Raw genomic sequence first — 20,802 nt, forward strand, 5'->3', positions numbered from 1 at the left:
ATAAAGAAAAAAACAAACGTGAGTAAACCACGCGATTTACATAGCTAATTGCACAAGAATATAGGCATAAAAACAAGTAAAATGTCTCCAACTCATCAAAGGTATATGAAAAGTTCTCAACTTTAAAATTTGCACATGCTTGAAAGCACCTAACACAAATTAAATCCTCTATTTCTCTGTTTTAGAAGTCATTTTGTGACAACCAAGCTGTTGAACGCAATTTATACAACAGTACCAGATTTTGTGACATTCATGTTTATGATAGTAGCTAGCAGTCTTATCGTCTTTTAACCAACTGCACAATATTACAAACTGTCATAGTGCAAGCTTATAAAATTTCAAAGTACTGAAAATGAACATGCTCATGAAAAATAAAGGCAGGCCTCTAATCCCGAAGTCAAATGACCTACGAATTCAAAATCTCGTAATGAGCATCTGATAGATTAAATGACATATAGCCATCACATGAATTTTTCTTCATTGCTTCATCTGGTAATAAAAAATTTCAGAAGTTAGTAAAAGCAAGATATTGCGAGGTTACATAATACTCATGCATTTAGTCATCTACTGACAATGTAGATGTGCAGTACAATAAAGTGAGTAAAAGAAAGTGAGATTTCGTGCGATACTAAAAAAATCTTAACATAAGAAAATAAAGTGAGTTAATTGTTAAATACTTAATAGAATGGCATGAAATCTAATGTCACTGGGATCAATTCATGAAATAAAAATAGCCAGAATAATGATGCAACCATAATCATCAATAATTAGTTCAATGACTTACTCTGCCATGATCATCATATTGTTGTTTCTCGCACTGCACCATCTTGACTCAATTGCACCAAACTTGGTCCTAAAGTGCATCACTCATGACTCAATGTGCAGAACAGCAGTAAGGCAAGAATTTGGCAACCTCTTACCAAGTACGCTCTCTAGAACTTGACGGTATCCATTTTTGAAACCCCCTTTTGATTTCGACCTTGGATCCAAAGAAAGCTCAAACAATACCTTCAAATCCTTTTGTTCTTGCCTCTTCCACGCATAATGCCTAGACTTTAAGGAAGCTCCGTAACACTGCAATATTAGAAATTCAACAGAAAACTAACAGAAATTCAACAGAAAACTAACATTAATAAACAAACTTCTTTTTTTAGTTCTTATTTGCAAATAATTAGAAATTCCATACAATTAATTCAGACAAATATAAAAAATGTTTGTTACATTTGAGAAATAAATTGAAGTGTCTACTTACAGCCTCGCCACTTCAGGAAAAAACATAAATTTAAGAGTAAAATGCACCAGCGGTCCTTAAACTTGTCAGGAGGTTTCACTTAGGTCCACGAACTTGCAAAGTGCACATCGAGGTCTCTAAACTTAGTTTATTGTATCATCCCGGTCCAAAGCCGCGTTTGACCGTGGTCTTGCCTACGTGGCACGCCACGTGGACGATGACATGGAATTTTTCTCTTCTCCCTTTTTTTTTGGACCCGCTGTGGCCTCAAAACCTCCTCTCCTCTGCCGCTCGTCTCCTCCTCGCTGACTCGGCCGCCGCCACCGCCGCCTCTCCGCGCCGCGCCGTGCCACCGTAGCTGCTGACGATAAGCTGGCCATAGCGGCGACGGCGGATCCGCGGGCGAAGCCGCCCGCCGCGACGTCGACGCACCACCTCGAGCCGTGGGGGCAGCCGCCGCCGCCAACTCCCTTCGATGGTGGGATCGAGGAGCTTTGGGTGAAGCTCATGGGTCACCTACGAGACGCCGCCAACCGTCTCCGCGTGCCCCAGCCTAGCCCCCCACCCCCCGCTGCCGCTGACGACGACAAAGCCCGAGAGCCTACCTGCAGAGATGGACTCCGAGCCCGAGTTCAAGGCCCTGCCTCCGCCTCCACTTCTCGCCCTGCCACAGCCGCAAGCGGACGGTGCAGCGAGGCCGTGGAACCTGCTACAGTGGACACGGCGGCGCCCAGCCGCCTCCATGTTGTGGGCGGCGGCGGTGCCCGTGCCGTCCTCGTCCCGACGCTAGAAAGCGCGCCGTTCTTGGTGGCACTCACCCCGGAGGAGATCGAGGAGGACATCTATGCGCCGCCGTCCCCCTCCCTCCCGTCAGCGCCGCCATCCTCCTCCCCGAGTCGCCGCCGTCCCCTCCCTCCCGTCAGCGCCACTGTCCTCCCTCCTGTCGCGTGCTTGCCTCCGGCACGGTGGCTCGGCGAGTGGAGTAGAGGCTGATGGAAAAGGAGATGGAGGCCCGGCTGTGGAGCTCGTGGTGCAGCGGCCGCCGGAGAGAAAAGAAAATGAAGAAGGGAGAAAAAAAAGGAGAAGAAGGGAGAGAAAAAGAAGAAGGGAGAAAAAAAATTCCATGTCATCGTCCACGTGGCGTGCCACGTTGGTAAGACCACGGTCAAACGAGACTTTGGACCGGGATGATACAATAAACCAAGTTTAGGGATCTCGACGTACGTTTTACAAGTTCGTGGACCTAAGTGAAACCTCACGACAAGTTTAAGGACCGCTGCTGTATTTTACTCTAAATTTAATATCAATCATCATATTTCTAAGTCCTACATTTCTTCTCCAGATTTTAGTACTTAAGGGAAGGGATGATGAGCCATAGTAATTTATAAAAAAATACAAATCAAAACAATTATTAAACCTATATCCAGAATATATCCCGGTAGCACACATAATACATCAAGCTGCCACTCAAATGAACAAGAGTACATATTAACTTTTGCTAAAAATAAACCATCCCTTAATTCTTACTTCAAGATCAATCACAAGAAAATTGCATCAAATTAAAGCATATCATCATAAATCTTGAGCACTACTGATTAAAAGAATGGATTGGCCCAAGATGTTATTAGAAAATTTCAGAGGTTGCAGAGTTGGACAAAAAAAGATGGTTTCAGCAGGGGTTCTCACCAACAAGGAGTAGTGATTGACCGTGAAAACGACGAAAACATAGTGATTGATGGTAAGAGAACCTCCTGGGCACCTTCTCTGTGTACCTCAGGATCTTCGGCTAGGGGCTAGGGGAGCGGGGCCTCCTTGAAGAGATGTCGATGAACGATGAGGTCAGTCTCCTTGAAGATGGCGAAGTCAAGCCGCTTGTTAGGGTCGAATCCATGAATGGACTAGAGACGAAACTCTGGAGGTGGTGGAGGTCACCGGCCTTGCCGAGGTGGCCAAGCTCCGGTGTCGACAGCGGCGCGCACGGGACTCGGGGAGCGGCGGTGGTGGCGAGCGCGTGGAGGGGGAGCAACACCGGTGAGGCTGGGGGCGCCGGCGACCCGCGTGGGGAAGGCGAAGCGGCGGCGGCGCTTAGGCTAGGTCACGAGACTCGCGACAACACAAGCGTTGCTTCCGCTCCGTATCGTTAAGCTTTACCACTCGTTTTGGAGCGGTAACGGATTTGTACTAGGCCCGGATCTGATTGCAGTGTATTCGATTGCAGGCCACCCAAAACAAACAAACAAATGTAATGGGGTTCAATTAAGGAAAAAGTACACCGAAAGTCCCTCAACTTATCATCGAGTTACAAAATCATCCCCCAACCGCAAAAACCAGATATAGGACATCCATCCACTTAGAATCGTTCACTTTAGGTCCTTCGGTGGTTTTGACCCCGGTTTTGTCTGACGTGGTGGCTATCAGCGACCCACGTGGGCCCCACATGTCAGGATGTCACTTCATCACCTCTTTTATTTCCCTTCCTCTCCCTTCATCCTCTTTCTCTCAATGTTCTCACTGGGCAAGCGGCAGGGCGGCCGACGGGTGGGGAGGAGGCCGGAGGGCGAAGGAGGTTCGGCGACGCGTCGACGGAGGCAATGCCGCCGTCCACATCCTCGTTGTCACCGCCATGGTGGCCTTCTTCGCCTCTTTCCGCTGAGCGGAGTCGTCAGCGGCGGCTTTCTCCACCACGTGCCGCCGAGCTTGACGCGGGGGATGCCGCTGGCGGCGGGGCCGTGTCTCGCCATGTAGGAGCCGTCGACGATCCTTGCGTCACCGTCAACAATACAGCAAAAGCAACAGGGGATAGGGTTCGGCAGGAGCTGGAGCGACAGGAGGCAGGGACAGGCACGATGACGGTGGCTCTCCGGGACCAAGCGTCGTCGCCAGGAGCACAGGAGGCTAGCATCCATGGAGGCGAGCTCGGCAGCATGCCGGCGTCGATTTGTAGGACACCCATCATCTGGCCACCATGACAAAAAGAGAATATTTACCCACCAACAAGCAGATCTGAGAATGCGACTATAAATACCCCCATTCCCCTTCCAAGCCAAGGTTGCTGGTGCTATTGAACATTATTGTCTTTGGCTTGATTTACATTGAGATCCACTTTTGAGCCTTGCTCTCTTATTTCTCCTCTGCATCGATCTTCAAACTCGGACTTTGTGTGCGTTTGTGTGAAAGTTGTGGATTTAAGTTCGTGTGAGTGTTTCGTGTTGACTTCGTGAAGATTTATTGAGGACGTATTTTATCCCATTGAGATTCTTGCTCCATCCTTTACTTTTGGAGGTTAAGAAGTGCTAGAAGACTAGTTGTTACTTTTGAGCTATCAATCTACGTATGGTTAGCTAGCATAAGTTTGTCAAGGCCGAATCTTACCTCCGAAAAGAAAGAGATATCACTAGGGAAAAAAATAGTGAAGTTTATGAAGGTCGAATCTCACCTCCGAAAGAGAAGAGATACCACTAATGGAAGAAATAATGCTTTGTATAAGCTCTCGAGGAAAAGGTCAGTGAAGACCAGGTTTTTGTGAGCTCCTCAAAGAAAATTATAACCCCCTCATGGATTCAAACTTCCAAGGAACAAATTTCAGTGATATCCTTTTCCCTAGCTTTGCTATTGTTTGTGCTTGATATTTTTTATTGTGACTAGCTAGATCCAATTTTCTATTGCGTTTGTCGCTGTTCTGCCATTTTCAGAAATATCCGAACCTCCTTCAGATATATTCGAAAATTTCAGCTTCCGCACCTAATTGAGTTTTTAAATTAGCCTATTCACAACAACCCCCTTCTAAACCTAAATGACCCTTTCAATTATTTGTTTAAGCAACTAACCAAAGAGATTAAAACAAGCACGACATTCGGTATTAAAACAAGCAAGACGTTCTGTACAACATATTACAAGTCAATACGTTTTAAAAGATCAGCTCATCAAGCTGATAATACATTTGGTTCACACACAAATACCAACACGAAACGTTGCTACCATAGCACATCATATGATAGCAACTGCATAATGATTTATCCTTAAGTGTATTTAATGACTTTGCAGTAACAATGTACCACATGAACAATATAGCTGGAAAGAACATCCACAAGCATGAAGCAGTCATCACCAACTTTATTCATAGCTCTGATCGACAAGAGTACCACCAAAAACAGAATTTCATCCATTCGTTCGTGAAGGCTTCAGTTTCCACGGCAGCAACCAATCCACGGACTTACCTGACGCATCTCAGTAACTGCCCGTATGCAGAATTGCAGATTACTCATTAGGTCAAAACCCTGGGTCTGAGAAGTTAAAGAACTCTCCGTACATATTCTCATCAGACAATGGAAGGGATCATCTAAAATCCCCTTCATAGCCTGGAAGACCTGCCATACCCTGTAAATCAGTAAGTCAACAGGTAAACATCTGTAATTGACATAATCTGATTGTTTAGCATACATTAGTTGTTTAGATGATACGTTTGGTTATTAGTTGAAGAATCTTCTCTGGATAATTACATCATCTGAGCACGTGGTTGGTAGTTGAATTATTTGGGGACTGACGTTCAATTAAAAGATTAGACAAATTTTCAAGTTAAAATTTGATAATAACTTCAGATTCTAGCGTATCATGAGGCAGAAATTAATAGGAAAAAACAAAATATCAAAACTAAAAAGTAATTAAACTGCACTATTAATTTAGCTGGTATAAATCAATTAAAGAATTGTGACAGAGACAATCGTCTCCAGGGGATTACAAATGAACTCCTAATATTAGCAAGGAAATAAATGATTGAATCAAGGAGATGTAATTCAATTATTCATTTATCAAGAAACACATAATCTTAGATAAACAGTCTAATGGGGCAAAGGTAGGGCTAGATAAAGTTTATGCGTCTTCTCATTCATAAGAGTATGAAACAAAGCGAAAAAGGAGTAAAATGACCATGCTACCCATACTATACTTAAATTTCTTGGTAATAGGAGAGATGATGGTGTTAGTGAGGTGTATTAGGTGAGATATTAGTGTAAGAGAGAGACTGATAAATGAGGACAAAACAAGGAATAGAAGCATTACAAAATGAAATGGAGTACCACAATTAAGTGCATTCAAAACTTACCAGTTCCAAGGGTAGCACTTGTTATGCTTCCAAGACAAGCATCTTCCAAAAGAAACATTACATGACAGGGCTGTACTTATCAAGGCCGAATTCAAGTGTCAATCTTCGCCACTTACTCCCAACAGATTCTCAGCAAATCCTGAAACCAAAAGAGAATATAATACATTTGAACCAGAGAATTTCAGTGTATTTGTACAACAAAAGGAGGTGAGTTCTGCATCCAAAAACTCTATCAAAATTGAGGCACCCAAGAAAAAAAATTAACCTTCATGGTACAAGCTAGTCACACAAGGTAATTGCCAGACCATGCAGATTGTGCTGGTAATTGTTCCGCCAGTGGACCATTTTGCTGGTTCCCTTGCTGAAAATTAAGTTCTGGAAGTTGCTTTGTGGGCCCAAAAAGGTGGAAATCCTGCCACTGTTTTTCATCGCTACCTCTAGGATGCATGCTGAAAGCTTGTTTTCCAGGAAAAGGAAAGGGAGTGGTGAAAGTACTGCTGGCAGTGGTAACATTTGAATGTGCAAAACGCTGATTATTGACATAATCCAGTGATGACCTGTAGCCATCCAACCAGATGCCGTCATTGGTCTGAACATGCTGGCCATTGCCAGCTAAAATGGAATCATCCTGTCGCTTTGGAGGGGCATTGTTAAATCCTGGAGGAGGGCCAACATGTCTTCCAGGACGGCTGACAGGATTTTTCTTTGATACACCATCAGAAGATACTACTGACGGCAGAACTGAATAGAAGGCAGAAGGGATGGTAACTTCAGTATGTTTATACTGACCAATCATTGGATTTGTACTATTCATAGTAGCTTGAGCAGATACCTGAGGCACATTTCCCACAGACTGTAATCCACTGAGTCCACCATTCACTCTTTGATCCAGAAATCCACTTGCACCTATGTTAACATTGTTTAATGCACTCAATAAGAATGAATCTTGCCCAGGGAGTATGGCTGTATTATCTGGGTTACTGAAACAACCGAGTGACGATGGAGGTGTACGCTGATCCGAAATTATATTGGAAAAGCTCGCCATAGGGACTGTATCCAGTGAGCCAACAAGTGGTGCACCAGTGCTTACCCAGTTATGATCAGGTGCTTTCAGAGACTCAAAAATATCAGATGTTGACCTTGCACCAACATCAAGAATCACATGTTGCCCAGCATTGGCTGCCCAACCAAGAGAAGAGATTGGGAGAGATTGAACATAAACATTGGGAGTCAGAACCGGTCCATTGCTCTGAAATGTCATTGGTGGTGGTGCACCATCATTTGACCAATTGACATCAGACACCACCACTGGCTGTAATAACTCATTACTAGTCTGTTCTGAAGTAACTCTCGGAAGCTTTTCAGAAACTGGAGGCTTGAAAACTATTTCTTCATCATCATCTCCATCAAGAAAGAGTTGTGCCTTTGACTGAAGCACACCTAGATCTTCTGCGACAGAACCAATTTTACTGGAGACTTCAGGTTCCTGTTGTATGTGATTTGTTGTCTGCGCATTGGAAGATACAACAAGAGGAACAGAAGAAGCAGGAGGAGGAGGTTCTGAAGCCATAAGGAACTTTTTTGAGGATGCATCAAAATATATTCGCAGCTGATCAATTTGAACGAAATTTAACAGCGCCTTCCCTGCAGCAAGAATCCTTTCTACACGTGCTTTTTTCTCCTTGGTACCTCCATCACTTCCAAAACCTTGCTTGGTGGAGAAGTCCAAGATACCTTGAGCAGGTACCAAAGGCGAAAACCCTCTTAACTCAACATCCTCCCACAACGCAAGCCTGTTCCCAGTTTCACCCTCCTCATATGTGCCCATGTCAAAAAAGCAAGTTTCATCATTATCACCATCGACATGTGCGAGACCAGTCAAAATGAGCTTATTCATAAATGGCACGCATTGACTCCAGAAGAAAGATCTTGCATCGGCTTGCTTTTCATCCATCTCAGAACTAGCCACAAAATCTGGATGGCACGCCAGCCATTCAATGAAGACCAAAATAGCTGGCAAGTAGATACTTGATGCAACATCATGAAGCTCTGCGCATCTTTTGAGAAGGTATCCAACAAATTCAAAGGCTGCAGCAAATGCATTTTGAAGAAGAACTCTGCGTTGCACAATTTCAGCATATGATTGATTATCTGCGTCTTTGTTTGCATTGTGCACTGTGAATATAAGGATAGCAATAAGCTTAACAACAGAAAGCGCGTTTTCAGCAGCCTCAACACCAAAATTAAGCTCCTCGTAAGGACCAGATGAAAGAAGAATTTGCAAATCGCTGATAACTGTAGCAGACAACTCCCCAAATGTTTCCAAGCTATTAGAGGAAAAAAGCAAGACATTTTAGGAGACAAAGAAAGAGAGAATAAGATGAGTCACAGAAGTGTTTTACGAAGTACCTTGTCCTTGTGAAAAGAATTCCATTGAGGCGAACAAATCGAATATAGAAAGCCTTCAGTATTTCTTGAATACTGTGCTCTCGCTCCTTTGAATTTTCTTCTGTACTAGAACCTTTGGGCTGAAATCTTGTCTCACCCCTTCCTCTGGCCCTACCAACTGATCTGGATGGCAAGCTCTTAGCGTTGGGAACCTTGCTATTACCTGATAGCTGAGCATAGATATCATGATTCTGCATATGAAACTATAAGCGTTTGAGATCCACCGCACAGCAAAATTCGGATTCTGAATTTGCTCATCAAATATAATAAGAAGCTGACAGGAGAAACCCCCTAGGCACTTGTACACACTGGTCCAAATCTACTGCAAGGCTAAACGGTGCATTTCTCCATTCTTGTGTTATGTGCATCAGATACTATAAAGAACTCCCTCAAAAAATTATAGGGTGTATATTATTTGAAGAAGTCTTTTGAGAAAATTATATGATGTGTTTTATTATAAAATATATTTACAATACTTATAAAACTAATAATGTTTTATAAAAGCTCTTAGAAGGATGAATCTATTGGTATAACTTCTATGCACTAAATATACTTATAATTTGACAACCGTTGGTCAAAATAAAAAAAAAAGTGACCTTTTCAAAATATTATACTTCCTCCACCCCACGGAGGGAGTACACTCTATAGTTTTCTAGGGAGGAAGTATGAAAGACACGCTGCAATCAATGAAAGAACAGCTGTACAATAATAATATAAGTAAGAACGTTTTTATTGACCCAGTTGGTAAACTGCAGAACATTTCTTATCTTATGGAATCTAAATAAGATTATAAAAATTGAAGATGTTTTTATCAGTATTTTGGTAGGTCATTCGTATTTGAGTCGGTTTTTAAGTTCGTTCACTTTTAGAAATACAGATCTGTGTTTGAGTCGGTTTTTAAGTTCGTTCGCTTTTGGATACAAAAGACATCTTATAAGAAATCTCTTTAAAAAATCTCGCATGCTAACTTGGGACGCTTTTGGAAATACAAAAGGAGTCGTATAAGAAATCATTTTAAAAAAACTCGCATGCTAACTTGAGACGAGAGTCAGACTCCTAATTACAACTCATGATTTTCTAAAAATATATATATACAAGCGAATTCCCACAATGATTTTCACCCAAGATAAACCGTATAACAATAAAAATAAGACTAAAATAGCCTTCACCCGTTGCAACACACGGGCATTTTTTCTAGTCTAAATAAGAATTCCACAAGTGGATAATAATAGGCTAAACACCAGTAAAGATACGAATTTTCTGTGTACAAACTGTTGAACAACGGAATCCAACAAGATCGACTATCTCCTAGCTAGATAAAATCATGCAGTATCATTTCAAGGTTCACCAAGGAAAAATAGCTTCAACACCCAATCACAATACTGGAAAACAAGGATCATACTAAAGTAGTATCATGAAGGTAGCATAATACCTTGTCAAATGCGAGAATCAAGTTTTCCCTCGCTGCAGAAAAAGGATTATCCACAGCTAAGCTACGGAAGTACCTATAGATAGCTGTTACCTCATCTCCAGCATATGATGCCAGTATTGCAAGCTGAGCAAGAACACAAAAACCTTTTCATCAGTACCATCGCCATTCAAGCACACAAAACAAGTTTTGTACTAATGGTGCAGAAAATTACTACAGCGACATGCTGCATACCTGATGATGTGGGTTGCCATTCGAAGGGCACAGCGAAGCTGCTTCCTTGTAGTAGATAGAGGCTGCAGCATATTCACGACTTGCATAATCCACATCCCCATACAGACCTTTGTATCGGGTAAGATCTCCTAAATATATCAAACAGCGATAGCATGACAACAAGCCTTTTTTCACCCCAACCACTTTCTTCCCATCTTTATCAGGAACAACAGAACTATCAGGACCCTCAGAGAAGTAGCCCAACGGAAGCCCATAAGTAGACCGAATTTTCAGCATCAAGTCATGATAGAAACCAGTTGCTTCTGAGAGGAAACTTCTAACAGAAGATCTGATCCTCTTGATCCGATCAGGATTGGCATTGTTCTTCCCAGCAGAGACAATATGAGCTCGGAATTCCTCAATTCTTTTGTAGTGCAACTGCCACAGAAGATATTCTATCTCACGTTTTTCAGAGAAGTCATGATCAGCAAGGATTATCTTTTCATAGTTCTCACGCATCTGAAACCATATGTTAGGATCTGATGGCACTTTGGACTGTGCTGACCTTCGCAGACGACTTTCATGTTCAGCGTTCTGCAGAAGTAACATCATTATCATTACTCACTCGTATACACTATCTATTTCAACATAAGGTTTCATGTCTTGAAATAAACTATAGAAGTGGAAGAAACACCATGTGAAAGCACCAGGAGAGAATTTTAGTGAAGGAATTAAAAGGAACAGACATAAGCATTCAATAAATAGTAAAAGGAAATAGGCCATATGCATCCAATAAATAGTAAAAGGAAATAGGCACTCCAAAGCTAGATCAAGGACATCAAAATTCTAAAAGCTTTAACATCTCAACTCAGAAGCCAAAAAAGGTGACCTATCTATATACATATTATGAACAATGAGCAGTCAACTGTTCCACAAAACCATGGACAGCTTTTTCATTTGGTGGAGATCACATACATTTCAAATCTGCATCTAGTTTAAAGTTAACTCAGTTCCATGAACAACGTGATTATGGTCATAAACTTCTCTCGGACATCGTCAGATAGCATTAACCCACAGAGAGGAAAACGAATACACATTCCAGTATGCCAACTAGTAGTAGATTATACAGAGGTTTTTCACTTCTTGGCGCTTTTTCCACAAGGCTTCAACAAATATGAATTAAAAATACAGCATTGTTTGAAACACAGTTTACCCCATCAACACAGGAACCCATATATATACCACAAAATACATATGTTACAAACATGAAATATAAAATATATAGCTACCACCCCATTTGCTCTATATCTATTTACCAATATGACTAAATAATTGCCCCATAATTAATCCACTTCACAGCTAGCTGTAGCTAGCAAATGCCACATCACAAAGCACAGGAACATAAAACTGTTAGCTTTAATACAAGTGAATGTTTTAAATTCATCACCTGGAACATTTCCATTTTTCAATCAAGCAAATTGTAATGCTGACCATGCTAATGTGGTTCATTTGGTCAAGTGAAACTGTTTAAAGGGGATGGAAATTTGTGGGCACAAAAGTTCAGTTACAACTCAAGCACGTGTGTGCAACTATCGATTAATGTGCAAGCTAACTAGCACCGTGGGACGAATGCGGTATAAATGGGAAGAAGCCAGAACCAAGGGCATATCACAAAGGGGACAAGACATAATGTGCACAGTTCTGCTGCATTTTCCCTAATGGTAAAAGTACATACAGAAAAATGTCCTACACACATGCATGAACAGGTGACAAAGGCAGGTAACAAAAGATGTTTTTAGGAGAAAGAAAATAACCAAAGATGTAACTATTGCATTGTTTACAAGAAAATATAACAGCCCTGGACAAACCGACAAACACAATTAGACAATTGCAGTTACAGATAGATGAAATAGTGAGCATTAGATAGGATCGTATGATCTGGTGCGAGGAAGACAAAGCAATGCGATGTATACAGCGATAGCACACACAGATAGGGAAAGTCAACGCTCAGTAAGCAATGTCTGGGACGAAGGACAGAAGGAACAGTCACATAGAGATGACTGTAAACATGGAATGAGATGGATGGTGACAGGAGATCATCTGCGCAACTCAGCTCACAGGACCACAGTATGCCAAAAACAGTTGCATGTTAGCTGTTTGAAGAGGGTTCATGACAACTTCACACATATACCATTAATCTTTTCCTTGCATGCTACTACAGAAACTCACAGGCAATGCAGATTGCAGAAACATTGAAAAGAGCAAACCTTCTTTAAGAGCCGCTGTGCAAGCTCCCTTGATGATGGGGAAGCAGTAGCTTTATCCATCGGAACGGTCATCATCCATCAATCACATATGGGGTCAACTACGCTGCGGAGGGGAATTAACAAGAAGTCAACACCAAATCTCAAGAGGTAAAAACATGCAGCTTAGTAGTACAAAGTAAAGCCTACCAGACACCACACTCAACTACCGCGCTAAAGGGGGGAAATAGCCTAAACAGAACCGAGGAACTACGCTGCATCCACGACGGGATGAAGCTTCCGCGACCGTAACAACCCAAAAAGCTGCTCGACCCATCGCCGGCGCACAACATCATCCCAAAACCTAAACGCAATTTCACTAGAAACCCTAGGTGAAGAATCCACCTACCGACCCAGACGATCGCCCAAGAAACCCTAGGAACAACTAACGCTAGCGGATCGAAACCCCCAAGAGGCGAATCGAGCAGCCAGCATGAAAGAACAATCCCCCGAAAAAAGGAACCACCAAAGATCCCGCGGGGAGCCCGACCAAGTCGAGGCGCTGAATCGGTGGTCTCCCGAGCCGAGGCCGACCAATTGGGCGGACGCCGGCGCCGAATCCCCGCGGGACACAGGGGATTCGATGAGGCGAGGCGCGGGGGAGGGAGGGAGGGAGGAAGAGCGGGGGGTGTCCGTACCTCGTCGAGCAGGAGGATGCAGAGGGGAATTAGGAAGCGGAGAGGAGAGGAGAGGGGAGGGAAGAGAGGGGGGCTATCGTTATAGGCGTGAGTCGCGTCGTGGCGGTGTTGGAATTGGCTTTGGCACGTCCAGTCCAGGTCAAACCCAAGGTGGGGAGGCGAGACAGGAGGCGGTGTGAGAGGCTGCCAGCGGGGACCACCGTCGGTTATTGTGTTCTTTTTTCCGACGTCATTTCTCTTCTTTTCTTTTTATTTAGGCTATCTATTTTCAACTTTTTTTTCTTCTTCCTTATGTACGAAGATTTACAAGACTACAAAATTCATAATAAACTAGCCATAGCTCAAGTTTGTTATAAAACTAAAAATTCAAAATTTAGAACCACAAAACAAGAGGTTTTAGAGCATCTCCAGCAATAAACCTTATTTTAAAGCCGGGAGCGTATCCTATGCACACATGCCCTCACGTGTACACACGTGCACACCAACTAAAAAATGTCACCAAAAAATCTAGAAAAAATCATACACATACTTTCAATTGTATTACACCTAGGGTTAAAATCTTAACGTCAAATTCATTATATTTTAGCCGTAACAAAAAAAACAAAAAATCTGACAGTTTTAAGGTTGCAATTTTGTCAGAATTTTATCTTTTTTGTTATTCTCTATGTAGAATGAATTTGAATATGCGACTTTGCACGTAGATGTCATAGAATTTTTCTAGAATTTTTTGTGATAATTTTTAGTTGGTGTACACGGTGTGTACACGCGAGGGCCTGTGTGCATAGGATACGCTCCCTTTAAAGCCCCTAAAAGTTAAATGAGGGCTGCTCCCATCTTCCAATGATCAAAAAAAATACCTCCAACTCTAGCAATAGCCCATATTTTTTAGCCCCTACTCATGTTTCTCTTTTATTTTAACATGCAATCCTTGTTTACACTATGTTTAACACCACAATAATTAAACATAAATATTTCTAACGCGTATAATTGAAACATAGTTAAATTTACAATTTCAAACGCCACAATTCAGAACCAAAATCAAAATTTTCAAACATGTAAATATGGTGTGGGCAGAATGCCATATACAACAACATGCAACCAAAATTTATAGTTCACCAATGAAAACAAAAATTTCTCACCAACATGTCATTGGCTGTCTCCATATCACCACAATAGGCTATGTGAACCCAGTGATGCATTATTTTTTTTGCGGAGATGCATTATATAATTTAAAAATAACACACCCTACAAGAATGAATGGTTCGTTCATAAAAATAGCAAATCTAAAAGTAGTATATATCCTACTAGCAAATGACACTTAGATAATTGCAGAAATTAACACAAAAGGACTCCAAGAACCAATCGTGGAAATGACATATCCTACTAGCAAAGGACACATGGATCATCCAAAACGATCCAACTTATTCCATTGAAGTGCTCAAACTTCTCCATTACTGCCACCAAACTCACCTCCAAAGCCACTACTACCATCAAATCCACCATTGAGGGCAGCCACCTTTGAAGCTGCAATTTGTGTCCTCATAGCCAACACATATGTTCTCACATCTAGTTCCAAGATGGAAACATCACAAAACATGATCTTCTATTCTTGATCCCACACTAACTTACGCTCAGCAAATAAGAGCTTGCGCTCTTGAATCTCCTTAGTTTCCTTCCATCTCTCTTCTTTCACTTTAGCTTCTTTCTCTTTGGCGTCAAGCAAATCTTTCATCGCCTCCTTGTATGGTCCATCTTCTCCATTCTTCATCTTCTCCTTTGCTTGCTTCCTACCCATTGGTCTTTTTTTAGCACTTGGCTGTAATAAATCAGGAGTTGTACTCTTCCTAGCATCATCTCCTTCTTCATCTTCTTCACCAGCACTCTCAATTAGGGTCGAAGACTTCCTAGACCTTGGCCTCTTGTGGGATTCTAGAGTTTGAAACTTTGGAGAATTCCTCAACTTGAGCCAACAATGATTAAACTGAAATGCCCTATTCTTCGGTGCATTGGATGAATACAATGCCTCGGCTTCAAGAACTTGAAGCAAAATTCAAGTGTTAGTTCACATACATACAAGATTGTTATTAATAATAATGAATAACAATTTAACTTACAAGCTCTTGATGTGGTATGCCACTTGGATGTCGACGCTCAATTTGCTCGTAGCAGCCCTGAAACTTGCTTACTTCCTTTTGAATGTTACCCCAATGATGCTCAAGAGAGTTTGCATTCCTATCAGACTCAAAATCACGGTTAGCATGGTAGTGCTCTGCAATCCTTTGCCAATATGCCTTCCCTGGTTGCTCATTGCCAATAATAGGATCCGAGCTAATGCTTTGCCATGAAATGCACAGTTGAATGTCCTCCTTACGATTAAAGTTGCTTGATCTTTTGGCTCTTCCTTTTTGCACCATTTGTTGAAGTATGAAGGTCTTCATTTTGCATTGGCAAGGAATATGCCTCAACATGGGTCTCTTCGGACATCATGCACACAAAGGAATCACATTCATTTGCCATCACAATCTAGTCACTGCAATAAGTAGATAAATTGACAACTTCTCCAATCAATCTCAGGAAAAATGGCAGATACTAGCTAATATATGTTGGTAGAATGCATAATGGTAGCAAATTTTTCTAATCATTAGAATTTAGAACAGGTTATGCTAGAGCTCTACAAAATTGAATTAAAAAGAAAACCATATAGCACCCCAAAGCAGCTTATTTTTTTTCTCTTTTTTAACAGTCTACTCGAAGAACCTGCATATAACTAACGTCGGTACAAATAAAATTGTGTAGCTCAGGAAATTAAGCAGCACTACACCCATACCCTCTAGAATACGATCACAAGATTTCAGCTGGCATAGTGTCTCAAAGTCATGCATATTAAAAACCACACTGAAAACCATATAGCACTATCCAAAACTTACAATTCCCAAAACCATATTAGCTGTCACACCCTGAAAATTCAAAATATGTAAATTGTTGTTTAATTGGAATTTTTAGAAATAATTTTAAAAAGTCTTGAAAAGAAGATCTAATTTTTTAATTAATAAATTCCAATATAAAATGGGCCCAGATAAAATTTCCTTAAATACTTTGCTTAATTCTATAATTCCTAGATTTTTCTGGGATTTATTTGAGCTAAGAAAGTATTTTTAATAAATGGAATTGCATTTAAGAAATAATTTTAATTGAAAAAGGTTTTAAAAAGTCTTCTTTTGGCTTTGGGCCGAAAGTCGGCCCAAAACCTCTCTTCTCTCTCCTTGGCCCAGCCGGCCCAGTCCGCCGCAGCTGCGCGCGCCCTCGCTGTCGCTGACAGGTGGGGCCCACCTGTCAGTCGTCGTCTACCTTCGGCCGCCGCCGCCCGAAACCCTAGTTTCGCGCCGCCGCCGTTTCCCTTCCAAATCCGGCCGTTCCTTTCCTTCTCCGGCCGAATCAATAGAGGGGAAACAATCTCCGGGATCTCCTCTACCTTTTCTCCTTTGGAATCTTTGGCTAAATCACTTTGGAAAGAGTTGGATTCGAGTTCATCTCGGATTTGTTCTTCCCGAGCTTTCCTTCGCCGTTGCCGTCGCCGTGGGCCTTCGCCGCCGCCTCCGAGCCCCTTTAAAAGGACCCCCGGTGTCTCCTCTACCCGTCGCCACCTTCGCCTTCGCCTCTCGTCGTCGGAATCGCTCTAGCGCCGTGTGCCCTAGCTTCGCCGTCGCCGCCGCCGCTCCAGCCGTGCTCCGCCGCTGTTCCAGACGTCGCCGTCGCTCGGGAAGACCGTCGTCGTGGTCGCCAAGTCGTCGCCGTCCTCGTCCGCCCCTTCGCCGTCGCCGGAGATCGTTGGAGCTTCGTCGCCGTCGACAACCCGAAGGTTTCCGCCGTTTCCTCCTCGTCGCCGTCGTCGTTCGTTGTTTTTCCGCCGCCGTTTTGGTCACCGGTGTGTTCGTCGCGTCGTCCTCTACGTGCTGGTGCCCTCCGTTTGCGTCCTCGCGCCGCCGTTCGCCGGCGAGCATGCGCCGCCCGAGCCGTCCGCTCCGCCGAGCCGCCGCCGCTGTCGGTGACGTCATTGCCGACGTCATCGGGGTCGTCCGCCGTGAGCCGGTCGTGGACCGTTCGATCTCGGCCGTCCGTTTTGGATTGGATCGATCTCGGCCGTCCGTTCGCGTGAACCGCCGCCCGTACGCTCGGTCCACCAAAACCCTAGCCGCTGACGCAATAAACCCTCTTTTCCTTTTCAAAAATAATTCATTATTGCGTCATAATTCAATTTTAACCGATTTAAGTGTTTTAATCCGATTAAATCTTTAAAAAATTCATAACTAATTCATCTTAGATCCGATTTAGTTGGTTCAAGTCTCTAAATTTTTCTAAAATTGAGATCTACACATTAAAAATATCCACATGTACTGTTCATGCTTGTTTATGTACTGTTTTGGTGATTTTGCTCTTTTCTGCTTAGATTCCGTCGTTTCCGGAGAGTCCGTTTTCGCCGGAGAAGAGTTTGAAGAGTTCCAAGGCCAGCAAGGCAAGTCACACAGATCCCAAACAACCCTTTGAGCATGTTGATCCTATTTAAAGCTATTGTTTCTTTTCAACTATTGCATTTATTTTCGAATGTCATTGGGTGGAATTAACCTATTGTTTGTTATAGCCCTTTTGTTCTTGATTACTTTATTCCTTGATACCTTGGGTTATAATAATTTGACTAGTTGAGCTTTATTTATATTGGTTCAACTAGATATTAGATATAATTGCTTAGCCCTGCTTAGAAACCTTAGCACACTTATGGGATAACTAATGATTCACTATTATTTCATGATGGCTTATTGATAGTTCACGATGGACAATCGTGATTGGTTAATTAATTAATGTGCCAACTAAAACCTGATAATGGTGGGTTGTGAGCACATGGTTTTGATGGTCGTGCTCATGACAATTAAGGACCGGTTCACGAGTTTCGGTTGTGAAACATTTATCGTGCCAACCACAAGCCAGCATGGGCAACGGCTTTATCTTTTGTATAGCATGGTTCATTGCGGGGCACCAGACTGAGAAGTGGCGGAGATAAGCCCACGGGGGTCGCTGGGGAGTCCATGCCTTGTTTATAAGGGGGTGATTATGATCCAGGAAGGTGCGCTGCAGTGGATTGTGTTATGTGAGGGGTATTGTCACAACTCCTTTCCGAGGTACCGTGGTGGTATTGAGGCACATGGTGACATGATGTGGGGTTGTGTCTTGTGGGTACAGTGGTACACCTCTGATCAGAGTAAAACTATTCGAATAGCCGTGCCCGCGGTTATGGGCGGGTCGAACAATGTCTTTCGTGATTAGTTTCACACTTCTCACCATAGTAAATGATGCTATAATTGGTAATAATTTGATTAGCTCCTGGTTTGGAATGGTACATTCCTGGTTTGGAGATAGAACTGTGCAGCCGGGATGGTTGTTCAGAATGGTTGGGCCTATACAACAGGGTATGTTGTATAGCGTTGGATTAATATTGTTAAATTACTTAACTGTTTTGTTAAATTCTGAAATGTTTGCTAAATGCTGCTTTTGCAAATGAAACCCTATTATGCCATCCTTTGTTATCCTGTGCACTTGCATATTTGCTGCGTGGCTTGCTGAGTATGTCATATACTCACCTTGCAATCATTCATCAGAGGAAGAGTTCTACAATGAGGCTGATGGAGTGGAGGTTTAGGAGTAGCCTTGGTCAAGCTGCCTGTGGAGTGGAGCCGTCTGCGCCGTTTATTTTATTTTCCGCTGCTTAGATCTTTATTGTTTGAGAGGAACTATCTACCTCTGTAATGACATTTTATTCGCTTATTAATTAGAGTAATAATTGTACTCTATTATCAATTTGTTATTGTGTGCCTCGGCTGATTCCTGGACGAGGGTTCACACACATGTAAGCGTTTGGAATTTTGGATAGAAATTCCGGGCGTGACAAGTTGGTATCAGAGCCCCTTGACCCTAGGTTATGCCAAATGGTTACCCATAGAAGCCCTCTAAAAATATTGGAAAAGTAGAACTGTTCTCCTCCCTTTCTCTTTTAATTAAACCAAACTAATGGCACATGCATTTCATAATCTCTTTTAATAGTTCTCATTCAAAATTTATTCCAGTGTTATTAGTACTGTACATCCATTACTGTACTAATGGCTCATTTATCAGCAAAAGTTTTACAATATTGTTTTATTTAATCTTGCTGCAATAAAATAAATTTAGCATGATGATTTTATAACTTTCTTTTATTTCTTTTGAAACTTGTTGTTAAAAAGTACAAAATTTGTAACCTTGTTTTCAACTATTTCAAATTATCTTGCAAGTTTGGTTTACTTTATTTACTTACCTTTTACTTTGATTTTCAAATTTTATTCAAGTTAATCCAAAAACTTGTGCTGTTAATTGGATAGATGTCTTAACTCTCTCCTTTCACTTGTCTTTAGATGCCGCGCTACAAGCCTGAGTACCTGTTTGGTGTTGAGGGTTTTGTCCAGGAGTTGCGTACGATGTCCTTTGCCATTGGATTTGGGACTGCCCCTTTTTATGCCCAGATTCCTCATGATCGTCATGAAGAGAAGTGCCGAGTCAAAGTCACCTTAAACAGCAATAGTGAAGAGGTCCCCTCAGTGATGTTCGAAGCTGGAGGAAGAAACTACGTCCATGCATGTCAGGAAGTGGCAAGGATCGCCATAGGAGAACTCCGTGATAGCTACAGTGATCAGTTGGCCGACACTGAGTATCGCTACCATCCTCGTCAACCCCAGGGAAGTGACCGTGGCAGCTACCTTGAGACTGAAGGAATTGAGAATGATGCTACCACAAGGCATTTGGTTGAGATGCTGTGGGCTATGGATGAAAGTCGTGCGGAGACTGTGTTAGCAGCTCAAGATCGTGAAGACCGGAATCGTGGTAAGATTTGCAAGCTAGAAGACAAGGTGGATCGTTTGGAGAAGGAGCTAGCCGCATTGAAGGGAGAAGCACCACCGCAGAAGGCCAGGATTCGTCTTACCGCAAGGAAGAGAGCTCTATTCGTCCCTCGCTATCAATTGGCGCCAAAGGTTCGTGTGGTGGAGAAAGAAGTTGCCCATCCCAAGCGGATCCTCCGGTCATCATCATAAGTGATGAAGAAGAAGAATCCAAGCGCACCAATTCCAAGATTGAGTGGGTAGCAACCCAAGATGATGAAGACGAGCCGAACGAGCCTTCAATCGACCTCCGATGCTTGGAAGAACTAGAGTGACTTGTTAAGTCGTTGTCTTAGATCGTTGTGTTAGTTTGTTTGCTTTAGGTTTGCTTGTGTGTGGCTCGCATGTGATTTACATCAGTGGTGGGATGTAATTGCATGCGTTTGTTTGCTTTTGAGTGTTAGGAAGTTGGTGAGTTTAGTGGTGTGAGAGTCTTCAGTTTGTAATAATGAAACTCAGTTAAGATCAATAAAAGTT

At 42.5% G+C, this 20,802-nt stretch overlaps 2 protein-coding genes and 1 long non-coding RNA gene across 6 annotated transcripts; 1 reads left to right on the forward strand and 2 right to left on the reverse strand.

Annotated features, from left to right (window-relative positions):
* Window positions 1–144: 144 nt before the first annotated feature.
* LOC136351448 (uncharacterized) lies at window positions 145–3,342 on the reverse strand. Its single transcript, XR_010734560.1, has 4 exons — window positions 2,918–3,342; window positions 921–1,074; window positions 785–853; window positions 145–489 (listed from the first exon to the last, which is right to left on the reverse strand). It is a non-coding gene; the product is annotated as an uncharacterized lncRNA (long non-coding RNA).
* On the forward strand, window positions 1,294–2,224 carry LOC112936200 (uncharacterized). Its single transcript, XM_066303484.1, has 2 exons — window positions 1,294–1,324; window positions 1,614–2,224. The coding sequence occupies exons 1-2, from the start codon at window positions 1,294–1,296 to the stop codon at window positions 2,222–2,224; spliced, it is 642 nt and encodes a 213-aa protein (XP_066159581.1).
* A 1,724-nt stretch (window positions 3,343–5,066) lies between the features above and the next one.
* Window positions 5,067–13,412, reverse strand: LOC4345227 (nonsense-mediated mRNA decay factor SMG7). Of its 4 annotated transcripts, none has more exons than XM_066303357.1 (8): window positions 13,364–13,412; window positions 12,690–12,792; window positions 10,444–11,016; window positions 10,213–10,335; window positions 8,742–8,971; window positions 6,598–8,659; window positions 6,333–6,471; window positions 5,067–5,598 (listed from the first exon to the last, which is right to left on the reverse strand). In XM_066303357.1, the coding sequence occupies exons 2-6, from the start codon at window positions 12,762–12,764 to the stop codon at window positions 6,616–6,618; spliced, it is 3,045 nt and encodes a 1,014-aa protein (XP_066159454.1). In that variant the 5' UTR covers window positions 12,765–12,792; window positions 13,364–13,412; the 3' UTR covers window positions 5,067–5,598; window positions 6,333–6,471; window positions 6,598–6,615. The 4 variants fall into 4 exon arrangements, with proteins under 4 accessions (XP_066159454.1, XP_015650037.1, XP_015650036.1 ...); XM_015794551.3 differs by having other exon boundaries at window positions 5,067–5,608; XM_015794550.3 differs by having other exon boundaries at window positions 8,742–8,983.
* Between the last annotated feature and the right edge of the window lie 7,390 nt (window positions 13,413–20,802).

This window comes from Oryza sativa, chromosome 8 (assembly GCF_034140825.1).
Source record: "Oryza sativa Japonica Group chromosome 8, ASM3414082v1".
NCBI lineage: Eukaryota > Viridiplantae > Streptophyta > Magnoliopsida > Poales > Poaceae > Oryza > Oryza sativa.

Coding starts and splice junctions, on each gene's coding strand:
- LOC112936200 (XM_066303484.1), top strand. CDS start 1,294: ATGCACCAGCGGTCCTTAAACTTGTCAGGAG. Junction 1,325..1,613: donor GTCCTTAAACTTGTCAGGAG/GTTTCACTTAGG, acceptor AGCTGGCCATAG/CGGCGACGGCGGATCCGCGG.
- LOC4345227 (XM_015794550.3), bottom strand. CDS start 12,764: ATGATGACCGTTCCGATGGATAAAGCTACTGCTTCCCCATCATCAAGG. Junction 11,017..12,689: donor CACAGCGGCTCTTAAAGAAG/GTTTGCTCTTTT, acceptor TTACTTCTGCAG/AACGCTGAACATGAAAGTCG. Junction 8,660..8,741: donor ATTCTTTTCACAAGGACAAG/GTACTTCGTAAA, acceptor TTCCTCTAATAG/CTTGGAAACATTTGGGGAGT.